This window comes from Anabas testudineus, chromosome 5 (assembly GCF_900324465.2).
Source record: "Anabas testudineus chromosome 5, fAnaTes1.2, whole genome shotgun sequence".
NCBI lineage: Eukaryota > Metazoa > Chordata > Actinopteri > Anabantiformes > Anabantidae > Anabas > Anabas testudineus.
In genome coordinates, this window is record NC_046614.1 from 16088088 (window position 1) to 16113925 (window position 25838).

The 25838-nt window shown below is 41.6% G+C and overlaps 3 protein-coding genes across 3 annotated transcripts; 2 read left to right on the forward strand and 1 right to left on the reverse strand.

Annotated features, from left to right (window-relative positions):
• The first annotated feature begins 834 nt into the window (after positions 1–834).
• akr7a3 (aldo-keto reductase family 7, member A3 (aflatoxin aldehyde reductase)) lies at positions 835–4054 on the forward strand. Its single transcript, XM_026349623.1, has 7 exons — positions 835–1251; positions 1580–1767; positions 1888–1992; positions 2324–2420; positions 2537–2636; positions 2741–2870; positions 3597–4054. The coding sequence occupies exons 1-7, from the start codon at positions 945–947 to the stop codon at positions 3756–3758; spliced, it is 1089 nt and encodes a 362-aa protein (XP_026205408.1). The 5' UTR covers positions 835–944; the 3' UTR covers positions 3759–4054.
• mrto4 (MRT4 homolog, ribosome maturation factor) lies at positions 3940–6538 on the reverse strand. Its single transcript, XM_026349624.1, has 8 exons — positions 6428–6538; positions 5785–5843; positions 5600–5703; positions 5205–5286; positions 5043–5110; positions 4816–4967; positions 4646–4722; positions 3940–4549 (listed from the first exon to the last, which is right to left on the reverse strand). Exons 1-8 carry the CDS (start codon positions 6453–6455, stop codon positions 4397–4399), a joined length of 723 nt encoding a protein of 240 aa, XP_026205409.1. The 5' UTR covers positions 6456–6538; the 3' UTR covers positions 3940–4396.
• A 1130-nt stretch (positions 6539–7668) lies between these two features.
• On the forward strand, positions 7669–25722 carry iffo2b (intermediate filament family orphan 2b). Its single transcript, XM_026348555.1, has 8 exons — positions 7669–8679; positions 19034–19094; positions 20195–20290; positions 21220–21390; positions 21827–21975; positions 22484–22655; positions 22778–22876; positions 23085–25722. The coding sequence occupies exons 1-8, from the start codon at positions 8204–8206 to the stop codon at positions 23310–23312; spliced, it is 1452 nt and encodes a 483-aa protein (XP_026204340.1). The 5' UTR covers positions 7669–8203; the 3' UTR covers positions 23313–25722.
• The last annotated feature ends 116 nt before the right edge of the window (positions 25723–25838 follow it).

Sequence of the window (25838 nt, forward strand, 5' to 3'; positions counted from 1 at the left end):
ACCTCAAAATTAGACATGGCATTCCCATAAGACACGCTCTCAAAACAGCCTAATTATGCTTATTGGTTTGTGGGACTTAAGGCAAATTGTCTGGAGGAAGATTTGTGTGAAGAGGGGGTTAATTGGGACCCAGGCCTAATCACTGCCCCAGGCCCCACTCACAAAAACACACTTAACAGCATAAAACAGCTTGAAGACAAAGTTGCGATGCTCGTTTCAGTTTGCATTCTGTCTGGTGTGTTTCTATTTGTTCCTAAAATTAATTTTAAAAAGCAATATATCCATACACACAGTATATTATTCAGTACATGTTAATAAAACTACTGTAGAATAAAACAGCACTGCAATAAAACTTTCCATTCATTACATTTTACAGTATCTCCTTTACCTCTCAATGATGATTCCCTCCTGTCAACTTAGGAGAAACATGTCAAACAAAACAAACTAAACTGACACTGAAATAAGAATCTCAGTTTTGACTTAGAGTAGTAAAGCAGAAGGCTTTGAAGAGTAAAATCCTCTGAGTGGGTCCATATGTACTATAAAATGTGAGGCATGCTTTCAATAAATAAAATTTAAATTAGAAAAATAAATAAAATTGTACATTTACATACTTAGAGACTCTTGAGCACCTCATTTTAAATAGAAAATGGCAATTTGCTGACACCTTGTGGTGAATATTAAGAACTACAGGGGGCACTGAGCATGGCAAATGCCCTGCATATGATGCAACCTATAGACGTGAATAAATATTAACTCTCTCTCTAAAAACAACAGGACGTAATCGCAGAGAGCGACCTTTGCACCTCCTAAACAAACTAGAGCCAAGAAACAAATAGCGGGTTTGGGGTTCGACAAATTGTGCGTTTTAAACAGGTTGAATAACTTTACGACGCACCCTAAATCTTACACAACCTTTGCACTTTGCGCATGGCTGCAGCAGCATGCAGTGCGTAATGACAACAGGAAGACTCTGCACACTTGGTAAGAGTCCCATCAGTTTAAAAGGCCTCCTCGTCCACTTACCGAGGTTTGTGGCTCGTAGAAACATGTCTCTGTCCCGGGTTGACGCCAAGCGGCCGGTGTCCATCTTGGGGACTATGGCGTTCGGGGGTCGGGCGGACGCCGAGCAGAGCGCGGACATGGTGAAGGCTTTCCTGGACCGGGGACACAACCAGGTGGACACAGCCCTCATGTACGTGGATGGGAAGTCAGAGGCGATCATAGGAGGAATGAGTCTTCCTAAAACAGGTGAATGAGGAGTTTCCACACTGATGATGACCAGGAACAGACTCCTGCTCCAACCAGCTAACTTTACCTTAACCAAGCTGTCCACAGTTAGTTAATGTACCTCAGGCTACCAGCTGGCACCAACTTGGAATTATGGGTATCAAAAATGGCCAAAGCCTTTTCCATGCAGAGGCTGTTTTATTACTGATAAAACCAAGGCCAGATAAACTAGTCTAGTTTAATTATCTCCTTAGCACCCACAGATTAACCAGTATTTACTGTCTTGCAAATATAATAAATACATAAATAACATGCACATTTCTGTTTGCTTATGTTTTCTGTGCAACAGTAAGCATTGCTACCAAAGCCAACCCCTGGGATGGGAAGACCCTGAAGCCAGAAAGTGTGCGCTCGCAGCTGGAGACCTCCCTTCAGAGCCTGCAGACTGACTGTGTGGACCTTTTCTACCTCCATGCTCCTGACCACCAAAACCCCATCCAGGATACTCTCAGGGCCTGCAATGAGCTGCACAAAGAGGTTTAGAGTCAAAAACTCCATACATCCTAGTTTGTAATGTGATTAAATAAGTTGTACGTGTCTGGTTTGACAAATTAAATTCAATTAAACTATGACCCATTGTTTAAATACAACCTTCAGGGAAAATTCAAGGAGCTCGGCCTGTCGAACTATGCATCATGGGAAGTGGCTGAAATTGTTTGCATCTGCCGACACAACAACTGGATTGCACCAAGTGTTTATCAGGTATTTCAGTTAAATTTCCAGTCAAGTCTGTCTGGGAATAAATCAGCTGCTCAACACATGTCCATGTTGCATCCCTCCATACGAGGAGCTATGTTTTTAGAATATTCTTTAAATATTTATGTGCTTGTAGCTGGGTGGACATTTAAACCAGTTTTATGCAACAGTATCTACAGGATTGTGGTAGTTTTTTTCAACCAGAGACCTTGTTAAGCATTCTTCACAACTCAGTTTGATGTCTTCTTGAAAAAAATGTTATGGGTCTTTCTTTTAAACATATGTTTATATGTTGAGCTCTTTCACTAATAGTTACACTCCTTACATCCTTTGACAGGGGATGTACAATGCCACCACAAGACAGGTTGAGACAGAGCTGCTACCATGTCTGAGATATTACAGAATGAGGTTCTATGCATACAATCCTCTTGCAGGTATTATTTATCTGTTTGATACAGACAAATGTTCCCATGTCCCTCTCAGGATGAACTGTAATCTCGTTTGCAATTATAATTTAAGTGAGAATTCTTACGTTGTCTCTCATCTGCAGGCGGTCTTCTGACTGGGAAGTATCACTATGAAGAAAAAGATGGTTCTCAACCTGCAGGGCGATTCTTTGGTAACAGCTGGGCTGCTGCATACAGGGACAGGTGCTAAAAAACTTTTATATAATTGTTGCATGACATGTTAGGTATTTTTTGCAGTCTGTTGAGAAAACCCAGAAAGTAACTGTGACTGTTCTCTTATTTATAAGATACTGGAAGCTAAGTCATTTCCAGGCCATAGATGTGGTTCTAAAGGCCTTGGAGACCGTGTATGGCTCAGAAAAACCCACCATGACCTCTGCTGCCATGCGCTGGATGTACCACCACTCCGAACTTAAGGTACCTACTGTGCATGGACAGCTGCAGTGACATGAGATTGTGCTCTCTGATATATTTATTTTAGGAGATTACAGTACACAGTTCTATTACTTTGCTTTTCTAATGTTGTCTGTCTATCACATGGTGTCACTGCTGCTGCGGTTAGCAGCTGCTAACTTGTAGTTTCTAACCATCTATTGTGTTTCTACTCGCCTAAAATTACAGACTGAATTTAAATGATAAATTCATTCATCTCTCAGGAGATGAATACCAACAGAATTATAGTTTTTCTTTGGTTATTTATGTGCATATAAATGCACTGAATCCTAAAATACCATGAATAGAAACAAACTGGTGCAAAAGAGCTGCAGTGTCTGGAATGAGGTTTGACTCAATAGAGGCTGTGGTGGAGAAATGCATACAGAAAAAGACAGAGCCCATTCTACAATACACCAGCCATCCCCTACACGACATCCTCGTGGACCTGAGAAGTAGCTGCAGCAGACGACTCACCTCACCGCATTGCAGGACGGAAAGATACAAGATCCCCACAGCCCACAGCAGATGATACTAACTACTTCTACTATCTTAATCTACAAGACTACCTGAATTTCCCTTTGGGGATTAATACAGTTTACCTTATCTTACCTTAATCCTGCACCTTAATGTTACAAAGCAAAAGCTGGAAAACATTTCCTCTTCAAAACTACATTGTTGTTTACTGATCTGACTACTGCGTTGTTTCAGGGTGATCTTGGAGATGGTGTTATTATTGGCATGTCAAACATGGCGCAACTTCAGCAGAACTTGGCAGCTGCAGAGGAGGGTCCTCTGGATGATAGAGTGGTCACCGCCTTCAATGAAGCCTGGAACCTTGTAGCCCACGAGTGTCCAAACTACTTCAGATGAGGACTGATGTCTTTTAAACTATAGAGCCACACATTCAATCATTCACCGATCATTAACGTTCTGTGGAAAATAAATCTTCTAAAACCTTGTTCTCCTTAACTACCTACTTTTTACTTTTACCTGACATCACACTTGAAATTAGTCACTTTCCATTAGAATGGATTAATTGGAAACCAGTATATGTTGATGTGAAGAGCATTGTTATTGTAAAAACTAAAATTAAAACCTAAACTATTTTGTCAGGATGAAATTTTCAGGAGCCTGCATTAATTAAAACCTTTACAATAAAAATCAAATATTGTCTCACAAAATGTTTTTGTTACAGGATACAATGCATCAATTGGTTTGATATAACGCATGAATGTATGTACTTTCAAAACACCTTTTCTCACTATCTTGAGAAATCTTAAAGTGGAGTCAAGATCGTTGAGTCTTTACTCCAGTCACTGGCGTTTACTAAGAAATGTTTCAGTCCACAGATAAAATTCAAGGTGACGGACAGAAGTTGATGATTTGGTTTGAAAAAATGACAGAAGACGAGACTCCAGGGGTAGCACAGGCAGTCAGATTATTTCAACATCAATGTCCCTCTGGTGTTGAAGGTTGGCGAGGATGACTTAAAAATGCATGTTGCCGTTTCATTCTGCAATATCCTCATCGTCGTCATCATCATCCTCGTCGTCCTGTACAGACTCTTCCTCGCCAGCAAAGTTCTCAAACTCGCCTGTTTCTGAGTTCCACATACATTTGATCTGCACTTTGAATTCTGCCATCTCGATACCAAAAAGTTTCTGTTGACAAAAAGGAGTCAGTCTCAATAACAAGTAAGCCACAGCACAGTGCTCTGTGTCACAGTCAGCAGTTCCTGAGGTAAAGTGTAAACTTACCAGAATACGAGTCTGCTCAGGAGTTAAAATGTCTCCCTCCTTGCAGACTTCATGGTCCTTCAGCAGAGTCACCACTCCTAGAGTCACAGTAGAAAGATGTTACAGTTATTTAACCTATTTAACTTTTTTTTTTTTTTTGCAAAAAAAGAGAAGCAATGTTTTAGCCTTGCCTTTCTTCAGAGCAGTGGGGAGTCCCAGCTGCCTTAACTGTGGCTCCATAGAGTGAGTAAACTGTTCCAGGGGTCCCTCATCCAAAGTTATGTCCATCTGTGCTTTGTTGCCTGCCCGTGCGTAATCCATCTCCTTGAATTGATCGAAATACCTAAAAGAGAACATATAGAAAATGTAAAAAATATGATTTATGAAAGCAGCATCTGTGAAGTGAAGCTTTACTTACTCTTGTACTTCTTCCTTTGTTTTATTTGTAAATAGTACACCCACTTCTCCTCGTAGATACTTGCTGATCTGCATCATAAGTAATTATGCATTTAAACATAAATTCATTACAGTAGTTACTGCGACATTTTCTAGCTTGACACCGAAAAGACGTCTAACTTACCTTGTGCAAATTATCTTTGTATTCGTCTGTTTCTCCTTTACCCAAGGCAACCATCATGACTTTATTTTTTCCAAAGAAGAATCTGTGGAACAGAGGAGAATCCAGTTAAACATTTTCCTGTGGCGTCTGAGTAGAAGAAGAAGTAATCAAGTGTTTAGTATTTAGTAAAGTTGGAGGAATTGGAAAGTATAGAATAAAGGAAATAGTCCAAAGTAAAGTAGAAGTACTCTCCAAATCAAATACATACAATTTAATACATTAAACCTTTAGATAATTTAAACAAGATGTGTGTTACACAATTGTACTCTCCAAGGTAAAAGTCATCTGCAGAGCAACAAGACACCTGATGTTTTCACAAGGAGTGCCCCTTTAAAACCTTCTTCAGGTGCATTTACCTGCTGTGTTTCCAAGCTGTCCGGATGTCTTTCAGCTTGTTATTCCTCATATTAGCCACAGAGAATATGAACACGTTTCTGTATGTGTCCACACATTTCCGTAACTAAAAAGACAAACAGGAGGAAAGTTTAGTCTGAAACAAGTCGACAACGAAGTAACACATGAATATAAAGCTGACACTCACCTCCTCGATTAATTTCTGTTTCAACTCCAGGCCTTTCTTGGCTGTTTTTGTTAATGAAACTAAAGGGAAGATCGAAAGGGAAAATAATCAATTAATTAATTAGATAATCAATTACAATTTATCTGTCAGTAGATGACAGAAGTGTAACTTCTCCTGTACTAATACATCTTTAACTTAAAATTCATCTCGTAAGGGAAATGGTTAAATAAAATGACAATACAGACTTTTATCTAATCTACTCATAGTTTTGAAAAACAACAACAGAGCAGGTCACAATAATTATCCTTCCCTTTAACGTTTCACTAGCCAAACATTGGAAAAGCGGAATTCAGAAATAGGTTAACACTGTAACATAGATACACATAAACCACTATACATACACACCTACAACTACACTTGTCAAATCTGGTTCATATTATCCCTGAAAAGTTAAAGACGTTTTAAAACAAAAGTATTTAAGCTGCAATTCAGAAGCTAACTACAACGTAGATATGTTACAGCAGGAGAAGCTAACATTAGCCTGTCTCCTCAATAACGTTACTCTTCAGTTATCGCGGACAAATGTTACATGTAAGCAACAGGTTAATAAATGTTATACTTTAATGTGTTAGTATATTATACAATTTTAAAAGTGTTTGCTCACTTTTCTTGTCCCTCTTTGACTTCGGCATGGTGTCTCCTCACGATGGCAGAGCAGCAGACGCACATGTGAAGTGAAAGGACCCCAAATGTTTCTGTTTAGTGAGGCTGACCGTGTGGCGCCTGACGGAAAATAAAGTACGATTAAAAATAATTTATTAAATTAAAATACTCACACCCCACGTGTGAAATGTACCGCTGCTCCTAATGAAATATTTATAGAAGTTGAATTATGTTGGCTTAGCTGGTTTAAGTTTAACATAGTTATGAATGGAAAATGTTCCTTATAGCCTGTTGCAATTTAAAACTGCCAAAATAAAGAAATATGCAGATTTGACCACACAGGTACAGACATAATTAAGTTTATCATGTGGAATTCCACATATTTTAGAAATCAACATGTTTGTGCCTTGCATTTGTGTATACAACCTCACCTAATGAGGCTGTCATCCTTACCTGTTTAAAGTAATGGAGATTATGAACACATTAACCCACCAGGTGGCACCTGAGCCAAAGCTGAGTCCTGATTTCACTACAGTCAAGAAACAAATCTACAAACTGCACAAAGATCCAAGCCCCTGCAACACAAACCTATATTATAGATATACTGTACAACATCAGAAAAGTAATGGAAATGTGTCTATGAGGGAACATACTAGTACAATAATGCACTATATACGTGTATAACTCTCTACACTCCATATTTATAGTGCAGTAAAGTGTTTTAATATATAAGGATTAAAACCCTCCTCCACTCAAAAATATGTTTGTTTGATTCATGGTGTTGTCTTCTGTTTTCTGGTCTGAGTTATATATGTGCAGTTCACACTATAAAGACAACAAGAGGTGTCAACATGAAGAAGTGTGATCAGGGATCTTATCTTCCAGCAGTTCAAGTTTGAAAATGAACAAGTTTTATGTGTTCAAAGATCTGGATTGTGTTATACCATATTTACCAGGCTATTCAGGGTCTCTACATTTATTGTGGTGAAGTCTGTGATGTTGTCTCTTTATTCTGACTTCAAATGTCACTTTAATTATTCATAAATCTGCAGGTCTGATGTGTTATTAAATGAATACATTAATAAAAAGGGCTTTGTTGGGAGACTTGATGCTATTAATTAGTCTTGTATGTGATCCTTCTCATTTCTGCCTCTGGATGTGTGAGAGAGGGAGGGAGGGAGGTGGGAGGGGCTGATGGAGGCTGATACTGCCTAGTTTAGCACTTTGCAACATGATCCGCGCGCAGCACGGAGAGGCCGGGCCCTGCGCTCCCGCATCCTGCCGTCCCACCGCACCACATGGGTAGAGCTCCAGTGGAAGGGGAATGACAGGCAGAAGGAGGTGGACTGATTTCCTCCGGCGGCTGGATATATGAACCCGCACAGCATCAGCAGCTCCCGACACAGCAACAGACAAACACTGACATGATGGTGACGGGACGAATTGCTGGTGCCTTTTGCGGTCTGCGTCACACCTCTCGCTCCTTCAGATGATGATGCCCTCGGCGTCTTTTAGGGGAGTTTGGGGGTTTGTTTGCCTGTGAACACCCATGCTGCGAGGGTCCGTGATAGTGTCCGGGGACAAACATCCAGCAGGAACAGTAATGGTCACCCCACATCCCGGCGCTCTGTCACTTTGAGCATCTGCATCGTGAGGAGAAACTGGAAGTGGGGGTTGCGAAGGAATATGCAGAGATAGAAACAACAGGTTTTTTTTGTTATTGTATCCAAACCAGACAGAGCCATAGTTGGATTATAGTTGGGTGTCATTTACCAACATGAACTCGCTGTTTTTCCCCGATATTGCGCCCGGTCCGGTCTGCAGCGTCCCCGCAGGGTCGGGCGCGGTGACCAGCGCCCTGCGAAACGACCTGGGCTCCAACATCCATGTGCTGAAAACCCTCAACCTGCGATTCCGCTGCTTCCTGGCTAAAGTCCACGAACTGGAGAGGAGGAACAAGCTGCTGGAAAGCCAGCTGCAGCAAGCCCTGCAGAGACCGCAGTACCGACACCTTTACACCCGAGAAGTCGCCGTGCAGACGGACGGGCCTGAGTCGAGGCTGCCGGGCACCATCTGGAGCTTCACGCACGTCCGGAAACAAGGGGAGCGCTACGAGACCGTGCACGGACCGGGGGTAACGTGGACGCATCCGGACGGAGTTGGGGTCCAAATAGACACGATCACCCCAGAACTGAGGGCTCTGTATAACGTGCTGGCCAAAGTCAAGAGGGAGAGAGACGAGTACAGGAGAAAGTGAGTAGAGTCAACCTGATGTGAAACCATGTGCCATGTGCTGTGCTGATTACTGGTAGGGGGGGTGTAACTTGTCTAATATATAGTAACATACTCAGATTTATACCAGGATCTTAATACATATGATATAATATATCTAATAATTCATATAGGGCCGCACGGAGTTGAAGGCCGTGAATGTTGCAGTGTTCCCTTTTTCTTTTCTGATCCAACCGGATGCTCTGCGCTCTGGACGTCATCATTGTCCTCACTGCACAGATATAAGAACAAAACTGAAAATGTTGAGGGGAGTACACACCTTAGATGATCTCTGGAGTGCACAAAGTTCAGTGGTTGACTCATGCGCACTAGAAACAGCAGTCTATCACCGGTCTAATGTTGTGCCACACTGTACATCACACCTGGACACACAATCAATATTCCTCTGATAATGGGCAACATTAACAATTTATTGACCAAACAAACAATCAACTTTAATCAACTTTCCTTTGTGACTTTGTGGTCAATGTGACTTTTTCTTCTTGTGTGAGTGTGATTGGCTCCAGATCCTCCTCTGACAGTGTCGTGGAGAGATGACAGACATCACAGCGGTAGAGTTACACCTCAGGTTGTATTTCACATGAAGGTTGTCAGCGCTGAGTGACTGCTCAGCACTTCAGCAACACTAAGTCACTTCATCGTGAGCCGGTTTCTGTTTCTCACACACTTCTGAGGAAATTCTTTCACACGGGCTCAGCCTCCACCAATTGTTCTTCTTCTTTAGTCATATTATTTGCTTTTCCTTGGGGACCGGCTGCAGTGAGTCTGGCTGACCCACGTCACTGCCGGCCGGCCCGGCTGGCTACTGGAGGCAGATGTGCCGAGCAACCGCCTGCTTCTGTTTGCCGTCATGATTCAAGCAGAGAGGCATTTTAACAGGCCCCTGTCTGCTTGGCGAGGTTCGGCTATGACGAATGCTGACTTCCCTGTGAGCGCACTGACTCAGTGACACAGAATGTGTGCTCTCCCACTCTTCTGGGAAACTAGATATCCTGTCCAGTCATTCCTTGTAACACCAGCATATCCTTTTTTGTGCATTTGTGCTGGAGGAGAAGAACGGCAGCGGCCGGGACAGCAGCCAAATTTAAATCTGCCGCAGCTGAAGTCTGAAATTTAGGAGATGTTGACTTAGAACCAGCCATCCCAGTTCCCTTTTAATTAGAGATGTAGTTAGTACATAGTTAAGATGTGTGTCTCCTAGAGGAGAGTGTGGAGTTCATGGTAAACTGCGAAAGGTTAGGATTTTCATATCATATATTCATCATGTACACGTTTAGTAGCGCTGTAAACGTTGTTTGCATTTTTCTTCAAACTCCTAGAGTTTCCACATGGTGGGAGCTGTGGAATAAGACACATTCATGGTCTATTTCTGCTGCCTGATAATCATGGTAATCAATCTCTCCCCCTGCCTCTCTCTCTCTCTCTCTTTCCCTCTCTGCTGTGAGCTCAATAATTGCATCACCACTGAGTTCAATGCCCAGTTGTTCTGTGTCCGTCTGTCTGTCTGTCTGTCTCTCAGCCTAAATCCTCTTTAACACAGTCACGTTTCAGCATTCAGTCCTCGAGCCCCATCCTGCCATGCCTTTTCTCTTCTGGGCTCTTTGTATTCAGCCATTCCTCTCGTCCTTCACTCCACCCCTCTGCTCCTCTCTCACTGTCATGCAGACACAGACGAACCCCCCCCACCCACACACACAGACACACACACACACACCCAGTGCTCCCACACAGCCATGGTGATTTATTAAAGCTTTACAAGGGTGGACACACACGACGAGATGAATGGCTGGCTGGTCCATGGTACACAGTTGTTTACTGTCTCACATTTTTGCAGTACGCCTCTTTTTTAATCAAGATATTTTCTGAGCCTGAGGCAAAACGGTGTTAGATGCATTCTTGTTTGTAACACCATCTCTTATGAAGTTGTATTGTGAAGTTACTTCGTAACGGTGCTTGAATGCACGAAAAGGCAAATGCTATGCAAAAAAACAAGAGCCACATTTAAAGAAACTCACAATAATATAGGAAGGCAATTTACTCCCTTGATTTTCCCCTTAAGTAGCTTTAGGACTAAAAATAATGTTGTAAACAAGTGCAGCTTATTTTATTTTGCAGTAGTTAAGTAAATCATACTTGTGTTGTTATTTTCCATTGACATATTTCATCAGCCATCTATGGACAGTTATTAGCTGTTTTTCTTCAGCACTACAAAGGTTGTGCTTTTATAGGAGAATAATAATACAAAAATCTGTTTGGGTGCATTTCCTGATCTGCCAAAGCTCTTTAACCAATTTAGGCCACAATGTTAACTGTTTCTTTGCCCTTTGAACAATGCTGCATTCAAGTATACTTGTTATTACAAATGCATAAAGACACTATCAGTATTTCTGACACTCAAACATACAGTTCATACGCATATAGCTGTCCATGGATGGGCTTCAATAATCAGACAGACTGTGATGTTACAGTAGCTTGTGCATTGACAAACAAACGTGCACAGAAGGGTGGGTCAGCGTAAGTGTTGTTTTTAACCCACTGCTTTGAAATGTATCACCAGCGGGTCAGTAAGTCTCCGTGATTACGTCCCAGTAATTGCCACCAGCTCGCAACAGTGCTTAAATGGCCAGGAAAACATTGGCTGACACTGATGAACACCTTTGTCCAGCCAACTGTGGCCACTACCTTTATGTGGCAATAAAGGCAAACTGCACATTTGTGTAAAATTTACATGGTTTATTTCGGTGCAGAGATAACGCGAAGAGCCTAATCTGTTATGTAGATTACTTCACAGAAAGACAGATAGGGAGGAAAAGACGTCAGCTGTAGCTGCACTAACATGTTAATAGATTTCAGAGAGCTGGATGAATAAAGATAAGGATATACATTTGAAGAACATACACGTGAACTGATGTGGAGCTATCTGGATGATTGCAGAGACAGAAATATGAGCATAATTTACAGTGTTTTTTATGTGCAGCTCTTACTGCAGTGGGACATACATTAGTGGGAGAGGACACATCAGTTACAAGCTCTGCTCTGATTAGGATTTGAACCTTTAATCCTCAGGTATTGTTCTGGCCTCTCCTAATTAGTTGCATTGAGCAGAGGCCAAACAACTGTCCTGCTGGAGCAGAATACAGTTGATACAGGACATACAGTGTAGTGAACCAGGGCAGGATCTGAACCTCCTGGGCATGTTGTTCCCGCATGAATAATTCACCTACATCTGAATTTAGCTGGCTATGGATCAATGCAATGAGAATTCAACAAAGAAACTTTTCAGAGGCTTTGATCTAGCTTCCTGTGCCTTAGAGAGGTGAAAGGCAGAGTCGAGCATCTGTTCTGAAAGTAGGATTTGTCATAGTGAACTATTTACAGAGTGAAGTAAACTCCAAACCTAAAGACAGAATTGTGTTTCAAATGTCATATTTCTCCATGAAAAACAACTTGTTGCTTTCATGAGCTCTTTAGGATCTCTGTTCGCCTTTGTTGTTGACCTGCCCTGTGTGCTGTATAATCCAGGCCATCTATTCAGGAGAGGGATTTTCTCTAAGCCGTCACCTAGCACCGAGGCTCCAATCTCCAACCGGCCCTGCACCACATCCTGGCACGCAGCCGCAGACTGGACTAGGGCCTTTTGGAGTGGAAGACGTCCTGCTGCTGAGATCCAGCAAGAGAGACACGAGAGCTCAGTTAAGACCATTGAGCTCCAAATTCGAGACTAATAGTATTCATAGCTTAGAGAAAATATTCATTTTGTAGATGCCATCACAGTTACAAACCTGGATTTAATCATTTACATCTTCTGGTGAATGAAACAAACAAGGACAAGAATCAGGTTGATACTGTGATGGGAGTGTGTTCCCCCTCTGCTCTGTTGCCTTTTTCTGTTTTCTCAGTGCTTGTGTTTATAACTGCTGCTGTGCTGTGCAGCTGTGGTTGATTATTCATGGGTATCGATACAGTGAGAGCGGTGGCGCATTGCCATGTAAAAGTGCAGGAATGCACCTGTCTCTCATAAGCACTGACTGCATAAGGAGAAAGTAGTGACTGTACTGGAGGTTTGGTTGGTGGTTTTGGTAGCGCAGGGCTATGTCCTGCAGCGGTTGTGGCCTGCAGCAAAGCAAGAGACGTGCAGGTTGTAAGTAGGAGTAGTAGAAGTTACTGTTCAGCCTGTAATCATCAGTACATAAGCAGTACATACCTGAATTGAATATATAATTATATTGTAGGACTCTCACTGTCCACTCCAGTTGCATCCATCTTCATTACTTGCTATTGTGGTTCAGAACCTTCTCGTCCCGTCGGTCTATGGGGACCAATTGATGATTGGCCTACACATCTCAAACTCAAATTACCTGGACTGACCTGTCAATAAACAATAGAAACAAGTGGGTCATTCATTAGTTGCAGCGTTGGTGGTTTGACCTTGTGTCTTTGAGCAAGACACTAAAAACCAATTTTAGGTCAACATCATCTTTGGGACAGTAGCTTACGGCTGCTTGTGTTGTGTGAATGGACTTAAATCACACTTGACAAAAGCACTATAGAAGACCCAAAAAGTATAATAGACAGAACTATAAAAAGGCAATGTCAATGTCTGGGACTTCACAAAACACCCTGATGGGTTGGATCCGGCCTCAGGCTTGTAGTGTGTGCTGTCTGTGATTAATTGAATAATTGTGGTCAAGGATCCAGATGTCCTCTGAAAAGAGCTGTTGTAGTTTTACATTCATTGCTGGGGTTCATCCTTCAGTTGTGTGTACTCACATGTACAAAAGATGTTTGCCTAGTAGTGATGTGTCATAGCTCTATTATGTCTCACATAATTTGACCCTACACACCCTAACCTGTGAGTATTTGTGCCAGAAGTGAAAATCTTGATCTTCTTTTCTTCTTTAATGGGCTTTCCCTCCCACTGCTGCTCCACCCTAACATGGCCTGGGCATGCAGAGCATGTCACATGTCAAGCAGATCATCCAACTCAAAAGCCCACCTATTATAGGAACTGACAGAAAAGCTACTAGCTCTAAGTGTTTTTACAAGATATATCTTTATTGTCTTTGTGCAGTTAAATATCTCTCCACTTGAACCGTATGTTAAATAAATAGCTCGCGGCACGAAGCTATTAAGCTGCCTCTATAACGTAGGCACAATAAGTGAACAACACAGTTGCAGGATGTGGGGTGGGGTCCGTTTACAGAGTGTGATATTAGATGCAGACTGCAGAGAAAACTGATTTTCTGTCACACACTCTGCAGCAGACTGCACTAATAAGTCATACATGAATCTTTAATTCATCCTCATATGTTTTGTTCTTTACTTTTCAGTGCATTAAATGAAGGAAAACAAGACAACAAGGAGAAAAGTGCTGGAAATCTTTATATAACAAGCCAATAAAGAAGGTTGTGTGATAAAATCTCATATTTTTTTCATTTTTTCAAGTTAGTGAGAACTCTAGTTTCATTTTGCCTTCCTGCTAGTTCTGCCAAGAACTACATTTAACTGTCAATTATTATAAACATAATCAAACTATTAAATCTGAGGTGTTTTCACAGTGGCAACACCTTTGCATGTTCCTACAAACAATAACAGTTTGAAGAATCTTTGCCATGAAAAACACTTACATAATGTCTTTTGAAAGCAATTATCCGTGCTTTTTTCCAGGGTGTTCGTCGGTCATACCTGTTGGAAACATCTGGTAGTTACACAACTTTTATGTGCTTGTCTCCTCTCCCCAAACCATTTACAGCATCCCTCAGGTCAGAGAAAATAGGCATAGGAGGGGTTTGGGATTTAAGTAACCAGATTACACTTGTGCACGGTGCAAATAAGTCAGGATCACACCCAAAAAATCAGGCAATGTTTTGAAGCCAAGACAGGACCCAGGATTAGACGTGCCACAACAACGGCTCCCAGTCATATGACAATCCATCAGTATGAAGGGAGGATCCGTTGGTGGTGTACCAAACCCTCCATTCAGACAGATGCTTTGATCAGTCGTAATGAGTTCGTTAAAATCTCACCTTGTTCCAAAGACTATCGGGAACATTATATGTGCTGTTGTTGTGCCTGAACTTGCTCCTCAGAGCTCTGTGAGCAGTTCTTCCAACGAGTGAAGACTTACAGTAGATTACATATGATATGAGGTTTAGGTACTCTAATGATTCGTGAAGATCCCCCAACACAGACATGGATTATAGAAGCTTTATGTTGTGTTGGTGCTCAGAAAAACTCCACTGTTGCAAGAACTTTAAGTAAGATGCAGATGTCTGCTGATTTTCCATGTTGTTCTGTTTCACACATACATGACATGCTGAGTCATGCTAAGTGCTTACTGATAACATGCTGCTATGAAATGTAATAGGTGGCTTAATGAATTAATGTGCTTGTTAAACAAGCAAATAATTGCAAGGTAATGATGTGCGGCTGTATTTTCCTCTATCTGTATATCAGAAATGCAAATCAAACCACAGTAGAATTTTGATACCCGTGATCATTTCTAGAGAAAGTTATGTTGTATTTACATATTATTTGAATATACTTAGCGCAGTCTTGTAAGATTTCTATTAATAAATGTTAGTATCTGGTGGGATTTGCATTTTATTTTACTACCTTTAAAATATTAATGAATACTATTAAGTAAGATTATTGTACAATAACACAACACATCAAAACACCAACTGAGTGATGCTAAAACTTTATATGAATTTATGAAGCTATTAATTGTGGTACAGACAGAAAAAATATACAAATATATCCAATTCTAGCAGATTAGCATTCATGAGTTAAACCTCTATAAATTTGGATCTCAGCTCTGTACATGAAAAAACTGTCCCTTAAAAGGAAAATGCTTAGTGAAAGTTATCTCCAACACTTAGATAACGCCGGCAAACTATGCCGACTGGTACAGAAATGGGAGGATGCAGTCCTCTTCATATTTCACATGAAAGCTGTCCTTTTCTGGTCCCTGTCGTCATATTTCACAACCTTGAGCTCTGAGCTTCAGCCTAAACCAGACTCGTTCTTTGGAAGAAAAGTTCAAGACAGTAGGAAGAACGGCACAATATCAACATTTAAACCCAAACAGTATGTTTGAAATAAAATATAAAAAATGAAATTAATCAAAGTTTTCATGTTGTACTAACAATATAATTCCCATAAACACATGAAACACATCCCCCAAACACTGAGAAGACAGAAAGCTCAACTGGTGAATGAAACACTGAGCAAGCACACATCCTGTCATCAAGATAATTAGGTACTGAAGGGACTTGAGAAGGAGAATGGTGATGTAACAGTGTCTCTCTTGCTCATAAACCACACAACTTATCGTAGGTACATTTAAGGTTTAATTTGCTGTAATACATAGGATCTGTTTCCGAGCTTGTAATTTGTTGTCTGGTTACTAAGGAATTCCTCTCACTAAGTAACACTTTCCAGTGCATCATATAGTTTAATCAGGGTGGTGTCTGACTCCAATTTTATTTGCTATGAGCCACAGAGACTTTGTGGAATGATCCACAACCACACCTCAAAGTTTTCTCTTCTTTGGTTTTTACCACCTGTTGCATAACAGCACTGTGGCCACACTGCAGGATCTTTGGAACAGGAGATAAAGATTTGATTCGAAGTCATCTTATTGTCACCTATAAGATTTATCTTTTCATTATTTTCATTCTGGCAGAGATATCAACCGTCAAGAATAAATCATTATGGGTGCCATAAAACTATCACCGTAAGCACTGTCATTACTAGGAATCAAGCACGAGAACATCAGTGCGTCAGATTTGGATTTGCACGCGCTGTTTGAGGATCGTTCTGTGTCCTCGGGCGCAGCGATGGGTAAACAGCGAAGCAGCTCGCGTGCAAGCTGAACTCCCAGACATACCACACAAGGCAGGGAGTGTAAGCTGGCAAACAGTGCAGGAATGCTATTGTCCAACAGACAGAGTTGTATGAGAAAATGTCTGTTTGATGTGAGACACTTGTCTCAGTGTTGCTGCACTTATGATTTGATCGTTTTCATTTACTGAAATGTGAATTATTTATCATTTAATATGAATAATTAGACTTAGTTCATGGATGCAGCTCTGATTTAAGAAAACAGTTAACTAATTTTTGCATATTCAGATTTGATAGGGTGAAATGGTAGCAAAGTTGTTGTCAATAAGGCCCTTTAATTTTCTCAGTGAAGCTTAGATAGCATCTTCATGTGGCTTTTGAATAGCTTCCATCCTATTTTGGCCAAAAACTAAAAAGAAACCACTTTTGATTATTGCAGCATTTTTCAGTCGGGTTGATTTATTAGAGCATGTTTGCAGAAGATGTGTCTAGTGACAAACAGATGTCTATGAGTTGACACAGGCAAACCTCCCGCTGTCTTTGTCCTTGTAAGGAGACTCCGGGTGTGTTTGCTCAACTGAGTCACAACAAAGGTACAGGAAAACCAGGACCATGGCGATGGCAGAGAAGCCAAATATAGCTCATGTGCTGTGCTGCGTTGTCGTCTTTGTTTGGATTCGACATTTTTATCTGAATGCTTGAAAAGAGTCAGACAGTTTCCACTTGACTTTTAAGGATTGCTGAATTGTAACTGCTCCAAATAACGTGGAGGCAGTTGCATCCTCAGTGATTCCATTACCCTTGATAGATGGCATTAAAAGCCTTGACATATTGTTGACTGAGAGAGACATTCCCTCCATCGGGTCGATTCAATCATGTTGTCCCGTTATTACCAGCACAGTATTTAACAGGTGGTGATGGCGGGATTCAGGAAGTGACAACACGAGATGCTGTGACAAACAGATTCGTGTCTGCAGAGGATGTGATGCAGTTGTGAACTCCAGTGACCTTAACTGGAGTCCTGCGGCAGACAGGCGGAGTGTTGTGGACACAGTAAAGCAGCACGGCCAGCATTTTTTAGAACAAGGCTTCAATCACAGTGGGAGCTGGCACACCCTGCCAAGGAATACTTCTGTCTAATTAGACAGTATACATTCAGGGAGTCCTGACTGGAAACAGCCAGCAGTTTGCATGTTGTGTTTGTTTCTCCATGGTAAAGGCGATGGGTAAGTGTCCAAAGTTTCAGCAGTGAGTAGGTGTCAGGTTTCTCCCCCCCCAGTAAACGTATATGTTCGACCAGCACAGGCACATCCTCACACTGACTCAACCAGTCTCTCTTTCATGCATAGAAATTCCCTTCTGTTTTTATCCTCCGCTGTCACCATCCGTGTGGCCCTCAGCGTCTCATCATCACATGGGTGTCTGACTCGGTACAGTTAGTTCACATTACTGAATGAGCGCCTTGTCCATTCTGAATCCCTGACTCTCTTTTGGGAAGCATCTATGACTCAGCACGCCTGCAATCTCATCTCCCAGGGAACGAGATGAGTGTGTATTAGAAGCGCGCTGATCGGACTGATGCAGTAAAGCGTTGCGTGTCTTTTCTGTGATACATGCTGCAAGGCAATTACAGGGGCTCCTAATTTTGTTTACACATAGCTGCCATGGTACCGAAAGAATGAATTAGACCCATTACCAGCTGAAAAGAGAACTGTGGTGCTAAACATAGCTTGCAGCCAGCAGAGCGGTCTGGCACTTTATTTTTAGCCACCCTAGTGGAGTGGTCATTTGGGCCCACTGTCCATACTGAAAAAATCTCTGTTGCATTGATTGACATGAAAGCTGGTACACACACACACACACGTCTCTCTCAGGACGAACTGTAATAAGTTTTGTAACTTATTTTTATCAAGCACCATTATCAGGCTGCAGTTGTTTTAAAGCAAAATACTGTAAGAAATACTGACCATGATATGTCACTTGTCTGCTATAATGTGACATAATTAACTCACCCTGTCTTCAGTAAATATTGAAATTATAACTAATAGCTTTCTACATGTTCAGCATGAAAACAGACTTTCATTTTTTTTATGAATCTATGCTGGTGAGATCTCGCAAACAGATGTGAGGAATGAAGCCGTTAGCACAAAGGAATTCACGCTGCAGCAGAGATACTCCACCCTTCAGGGTGTGTTAAAGCTCAAATGTCCCTTCGCAGTCACTCAGTGGCGTTTGTTGTGTTTGGAGAAGGATGTAACTCCATTCATCGTCATAGTTTAAAGATGACCGCACAAAGAGAGACGAAGACAAAAGGTTGGAAATGGGAGGGGGGTGTGAACCCACACTGTCAAGGACATGTGTAATCCGAGATGGGAGTATTATCCCCACAGAAGTACCATTACCCTGTCTACTAGGGCTCTGGGGACCAGGCCCAGCAATAACTGACCCACCTCTGTGCTCTGTGTTGCAGATGGGAGGAGGAGCTGTCCAAACGAGAGCAGCTGGAGTCCACGGTGGAATCCCTGCAGCAGGTTGTGGAAACATAAACAATAAAATATATCCCACTAACATACACAGCAAGTTGACATGTTGCCAAGCGTCATTAAACACATGCAGAGACACAATAGCATAAATAAGGTTGTGAGGAAAGAGTGTGCAGACATATAACAGTCACTGCAGCACATGCATTAAGATTAACTCGGTGTTTTATGCAGTATTAGCTGAGCAGAGTTAAACCAGAAGCAGATACTGCCAGGAGGATGTGTGTCAGATTAGAAAAACCACATTACGAACCCATCAAGAGGAGTCTGTTGGCCTCGATATACTGTAGAAATAAAAAATCAAATATCACCAGCAGTCGACCACTATGCTTCTGTTCAGAGAAGCCGAAAGGAAAAGCACGCAGAGGTGAAATCAATTTAATATGTCACCTGGAGGATAACATGTATCCCATCCTAGCTGCTTCGAGTGCTGCAGTTAGTCTGCATCCTTCCCTCCCTGCTTTGCTTTCGCACACATTGATTGGTGACAGCACGCAGGTTTGTCTCGGATTGTGGGTCAGCAAAACCCCAGATAGAGAGTTGCAGTGCATTCCCCCGAGGTCTTTAACCTTTTAGAGCACACAGGCAGATGTCGCCGCGTATGGCAGAGCTGCGAATCTGCTCAGAAATTCAGTGCAAACAGCCATTTGTTGTTAAGGGCCTAGAGCCAGAGGACAGTTATCATGTGCTGAGGTAATGAAGAAGCAAAACTAGCATACGTTTTCCAGCTTACAGCATAGACATCCCCTGAGGAGGGAGGTTACAGCCAGTCTCACACGAAGGCCGGCAACCTTACAATTACACTATCCAGCCATCAGTAACCCAGATGAGAGTAAGTAAAACAGGGTAACAGCATAAAAACTTCCCTGTGATCACAGATGTTTTTATTTTGTGTGCTTATGAAAAGATTTCATACATTATTCTTTTTTGAATCTTTTCTCTTTATTAATATCTAAACACTGGACAGTGAACTGCTGTCACCAGGATGTTGGCGGGCTGTGTAAATATCAGTTTATCTAAATAAACTTGTTCAGTTCTTTATTTACCTGTATGCGTCTTGTTTTAAACCCTTCACTGTGATGTTCACTCAGAGGGCCCAGGAATCATCTGAGATCCAGGATGAGCTGAATGAGAAGGTGGACAGACTCAAGGCTGAACTCGTGGTCTTCAAGAGCCTGATGAGTGATGTAAGTAATGCTCAGTGTTAGTGATGGCAGCGTCTTTGACACAAGGAAGTGGTGGGTCAACCCTCTTATTTAGAGCAAGCTGTTAGGCATGTACGTTGTTCCTCTGCGCATTGCTCAGCATGATTCCCATAGGTGCTATCATTCATACGGGTCTGTAGAATAACGCCTAACACACACACCCTTCCTTCCTTTTTTGTAGTCAGAAAAATATATTCAATTCAATTCAATTCAATTCAATTTTATTTGTAGAGCGCTTTTTACAATTGACATTGTCACAAAGCAGCATATATAATATATAATCCCAGAAACCCACTAAGACAGGCATTCATTGAAAATAGCTCAAATAGCAGCTGTAGATCAGCAGCACTTCCTGGACTGTGCAGCGCTGTATTGTTCCCTGGCAGGTCTGCTCTAGTGTGATATACAGTTGTAATATGCTGCAGTGGGCCCCAGTCAGCTTCTGCTTATTCAGGAATAAATATAGTCAGATGACGTTTTTGTTTCAGGGAAGGTTTGCTGATTGTTCATGTTATTTTCTTTGCTTTACTTGATCCCAATGTGGGAATCCAGAGACGGGTAAGTGTTGTAGAAATAGCGGCTCTTATGGCTCCAAGTATAGATTATTTAATGTAGTAGTGGTTTGACGTCCTGTATTTCATGGTTAAGGTCGTGTCTTTGAATGTAGTGGCCGTCTCGTCGTTGCCCAGAAACGTGTGTGTTCACAACTTGTGTCTAGACACAGCTGTAAACATGTTCAAACACTGATGATTTAACCAACACCACTTAACTGCAAGATGCAGTCTGACCATAAAACAGTCAGCTGATGTCACAATAAATCACAGTAAGCTCACCTACTGTAGTTTACTGTACACTGTGTGAGATGGTGAGCTGCATGTGTCACTCTAATGTCTCCATCTACCTCTGTGCAGCAAATGTCTGACCTGGATTCCAAGATTCAGGAGAAAGCCAGACGGGTGGACATGGACATCTGTAGGCGGATCGATATCACGGCTAAACTGTGCGACGTGGCTCAGCAACGCAACTCAGAGGACATGTCGAAGATGTTCAACGTCAGTCCAGCCAGGTCGCTTCCAGAGAAGGTGAGAGTCCATCCGTCTGCTGTTTGTGCCACAACAATTTTCAATTATTTTGTGAAGAAAACATTTAGGATTTGAAACCAGATGTGGTCGTGTCTTCGTTTACCATCTGATCATGTTCCTGATGCCTTCAAAGGTGCACAAACACGTCTGCATGTCTGCAAACACACTCACAAACATATCAACATACACATCCAGAATACTTACAGGAGTGACTTTTGCATACAGTACATGCACGAACAGTGAAATGCTGCTGTGGTGTCTCTGTGCTGCACGCTAGGTGATCACATTGCACCAACATTGCTGGCCTGAGCCCAAATATATACTGTATCTACTGTGAGTCAAACTGGTGGCTTCTCTTGTGTCTTATGTTGTTGTCTTCACATTAAATTCAATTTCTTGTATTTACTTTTTTTTTTTTATTATTTGCGTCCTGCAGGGAGCCATGGCCTGCTGCAGGAAAAAAGAGCGCAAAGTGGTGTCTGACGAGGAGTCATCAGAAATGGATGCCGATCCCAGCCTTTCAGAGGAGGAGGTCCCCGGGTCGCTCAACATCACAGACGAAATGAAACGCATGCTCAACCAGCTGTAAGCGACACCTGACACATGCACACACAGTAGAACCAAGTTCTCTCTGCTTTAAATGGAACTCAATATACGTGCAGCTGCACCAAACCATCACAGTAGCTTCTCTGCAATGTCATCTTGTTTGAGATCTTCTGTCTTTCGTCATCTCCCTCTAGTGGTTACATGATGTATTACATCTAGCATACAGTATGCACAAATCAGCAAAAAACAGCCGATATTAATATGTCATATGTCTCGTCAAAGATGCAGTGCTTATTTTTTAAATATTCTCACAAACATCATAAGCTTTACATTAGACTGTAAACCAATCACTAACCTTTAAAACCTTTCTTTTCCTGGCTGTACAATATGCTTCACTGTTCCTATTAACTTCCTCTTTGCATGTTAAATTTATTGAGTCTGGTGGCTGTTATACTTGTCTTTCCTCTGCTCCTTCTCTTTCTCTCTTCTTTCCGTTCCCTTTCCTTGTCCTGCACAGACATTGCTCAGATAACTCCTTTGTTGCCAGGCGCGAGACGTTCGAAATCGACGACGACTGTGACAGTCTGACGTGGGAGGAAAACGAGGAGACCCTGTTGCTGTGGGAGGACTTCACAAATTACAACGTGCCGTGCACCATCACTGGGACGACCTGCACAACCACCGCCCCCTGCGATGGCAACGGTGAAGCTGCTGATCCAGTGAGTCCTGACTGCACTTAGGGTCTTTCTCAGAGGATATGGTTTTGAAGTCAGAGCGTAGATTGCTATGGGTGACGTCTGGCCATGCATGATGAATGAGGTCTCTGTCTGTGCTCTCTAAGGACTCCCAGGATGGAAGTCTTGGCAGCCTCATTGATGAAACAGAGTCACTATTTAAGACCAGAGAGCAGGAGTACCAGGAGACCATCGACCAGATCGAGGTATAAACAACCTTTGTGTGTGAGATAGGATGAAAAACAAAAATCTAATGAAACGATTTGTGTAGATTTTCTTAGTTACTTTAATTTAAGCAGCAACATTTTATAAAAGTATAATAATTAATAATTATTATTATATATAAAATACCTGGAACACTACATTTTTTTATGCCCCTTCAGCTTGATCAAGTTCTCCGTTCTCTTCTTTCAGATGGAATTGGCCACAGCAAAGAGCGACATGAACCGACACTTGCACGAGTACATGGAAATGTGCAGCATGAAGAGAGGCCTGGATGTGCAGATGGAGACCTGCCGGCGGATGATTAAAGGTGGCAGGAACTCTCCCTCTTTCAGCTCTGTGGCCAGCAGCGACTCAGGGAACACAGACGAGATCCAGGATGAGATTTCAGACAAGGACGCCGAGGCGGAAGTTAGTTGATGGCTGCATAGTCGGGCTCCGACCCTTCTCTTCCTCCTCTCCTGGTTATCATAGGGGTTAAATGTTTATAGAGCTCCACTGTGCTAGAGAGGTGGACTGTCTAAACCTGGGCCTGTTTAGACCTGTTAATGTTCTGACGGTCATGCTCACTGATGCAGGCCCAGAACTGGTGCTTTTCTACTATTTCTGTTGTTAAGAAAGCGGTGATGGGCATCTTCACAAAGAGAAAAGGGTGTATATAGAGTCTGAGCTGTGCTCTCTTCCTCACTGCTGCCTCGCTGGATTCTTGTCCAGAGCTTCACATCATTTTTGGGAAAGAAAAAAGAAATTCTCAAAAGTGTAAAAGGTGTTTTCTACAAAGTCTTACCTTAATCGTGTCCTTTTTTTCTAAAGGAATTGAAAATAGCATTGTGCTTTTTGTTCAGTGAACAAAAAATACACTTTTTAATTAATTAATTTTAAAATGTCAGATGCCCCCTTAATTGGAATATCTGTTTTGTTTTTTTTGTATTGTTTTAAGTCCAGGTGGGATATTTGCAGTTCAGAATAAGCTGCCGGGGGTTTAAGTGTCTTCTGCTAAGGAGACAAAACAACAAGTGGAGACAAATGGTGTTGAGTTCTGGTGGTTTCTGAGGGAACTCTGCAGAGTTGCCAAAGTTGACAGAGGAAAGGAGCACAGCCTTTTGATGCATCAGTGCACTACTGAAGTTCTATGCAATTTAGCTGGCCTTATTTTGAGACTGGCTTTCACCCTTCCTCGTTTCTCTTAAAACCAATACAATTAGCCTTTTCAAGCAAAGCAGGTGTTTTCTATGTGTCATTTTGAAAACTGTTTGAGTGTAAAGTCATCTTAGTATGTTGCGACTTTTCATGGACATCAACACTAAGAACTGGAACAGTGACCCCCTCATCAAAGGACTAATACTTTCATCTATTCATTTAACAACTGTCAACCTTTCTCATATGCTACTTGCTTTAGAAACAGGCAGTGCATTGCTTTGTTTCACATGTACATTATGTTACTGGGGGAAGCATTGTTCTCATGTTGTGCAGTTTTCATACATATCGTAAATGGCTTTTATAAAGGAAAACCAGATAAATGAAAGTTATCGAAGCCACAAAAGGCTCAGAAAACTCTAAAAACCAAAGGATACATTTTGACAAGATTGACATAATTTTCATTCACGGTCCTAATTTTCATTTATTTTATTTTAGAGAAGTGATTTCTGTTTATGTGTGGCACCGTCTTACAGTTTGTCGATCATTTCCTGTTGTCCTGTGGGGGACTCTGTTCCAGACAGGTTGCACATCCTGCTTTGTCTCTTCTGAAAGTGTCAGACTGTACATAGAGGGCTGTAGGCATGTGACTGTATACCCCAGAGGCCTTTTTGTTCCTGTTAGTCTTTTGCAACAGTTCGAGATGTCTCACATTTTGCTTCTCAGTGCTTGCACTGGATCAGTGTAGAAACTGAACGCATGGGGAAGAGAATTTTATCATCTCTTTGTATTACAACGTATGTACAGTTTGCTGGATCAAAGATTAAGTGCTACTTCTATCTTGAAGTTTTACAGAAGCAGAATGTTAAAATCCAGGCCTTTTGTTATGTGTGGAGAAAAAGAGCTATGAGTCTTTTTTTACTACATATTTTAAACGAAATAGCTGCAATGCAGAATGTGCGCTACATTTTTAATCAAGTGTCTGTCCTTATCATTAATTGATTGTTTTTGTGGCAGAAAATGTATTTTTCACTGTTTTTAATCATTATGTGTTAACCAAAAAGTGTGTCGCTATGTTCAGCTTTAATTTAATTTTGCAGATATTAAAGTTGTTCACAGACATTTTGGTCATTTACTGGCCAGACGACCCTTAGTAGAAACTATTTGATTACATCAGACAAGAGTGGGGAACAGCGTTATAGAGAAAACCTATAATATATGCTTCTATGTTTGAGTTGATGTAAAACCAGCCTGATAAGTAACAAAGAGCCATTCTTTTATTGGTACTGTACTTTGTAACATCATACATATTACTGATTTGATTGTACGGCTGCAACATCCACGAACAGTCTAATAACACACAACTACGTCTTTCACATCCACAACCATCACGCTAACCAGCCGACCAAAGCAAAACAGTCCACTAACATACGACAAAGATGTAACTCAAGCTATGAAACCTGCTAACTTTGGAAAGCCTCAGTATTTGTACAAGCCTACCACACGTGTTAGTTTGCAGGCTTTTATATGATTTGGAGAAATGTAGTGTTTTCCAGAGTCAGTCATTCTTGCAAACTTTCCGACATTAAGTTTGTTGAAGCAGGTTAATTCCAGTTATATCTAAATACTGTAGCATCCCTCCTTGTTGAATGTAGCTTGATCGGAGACATCCTCTAAAGACTTAACAAGTTAACGCTGAGCAAAAAACTGTAGCTGTTTTAATCCAGGGATGTATGGTGTGGTGTTACCTAATGGAGACCTTGGTATGTTTTGTGCTTTACTAAATGTCGTAGGTTCGTACCTGACCAA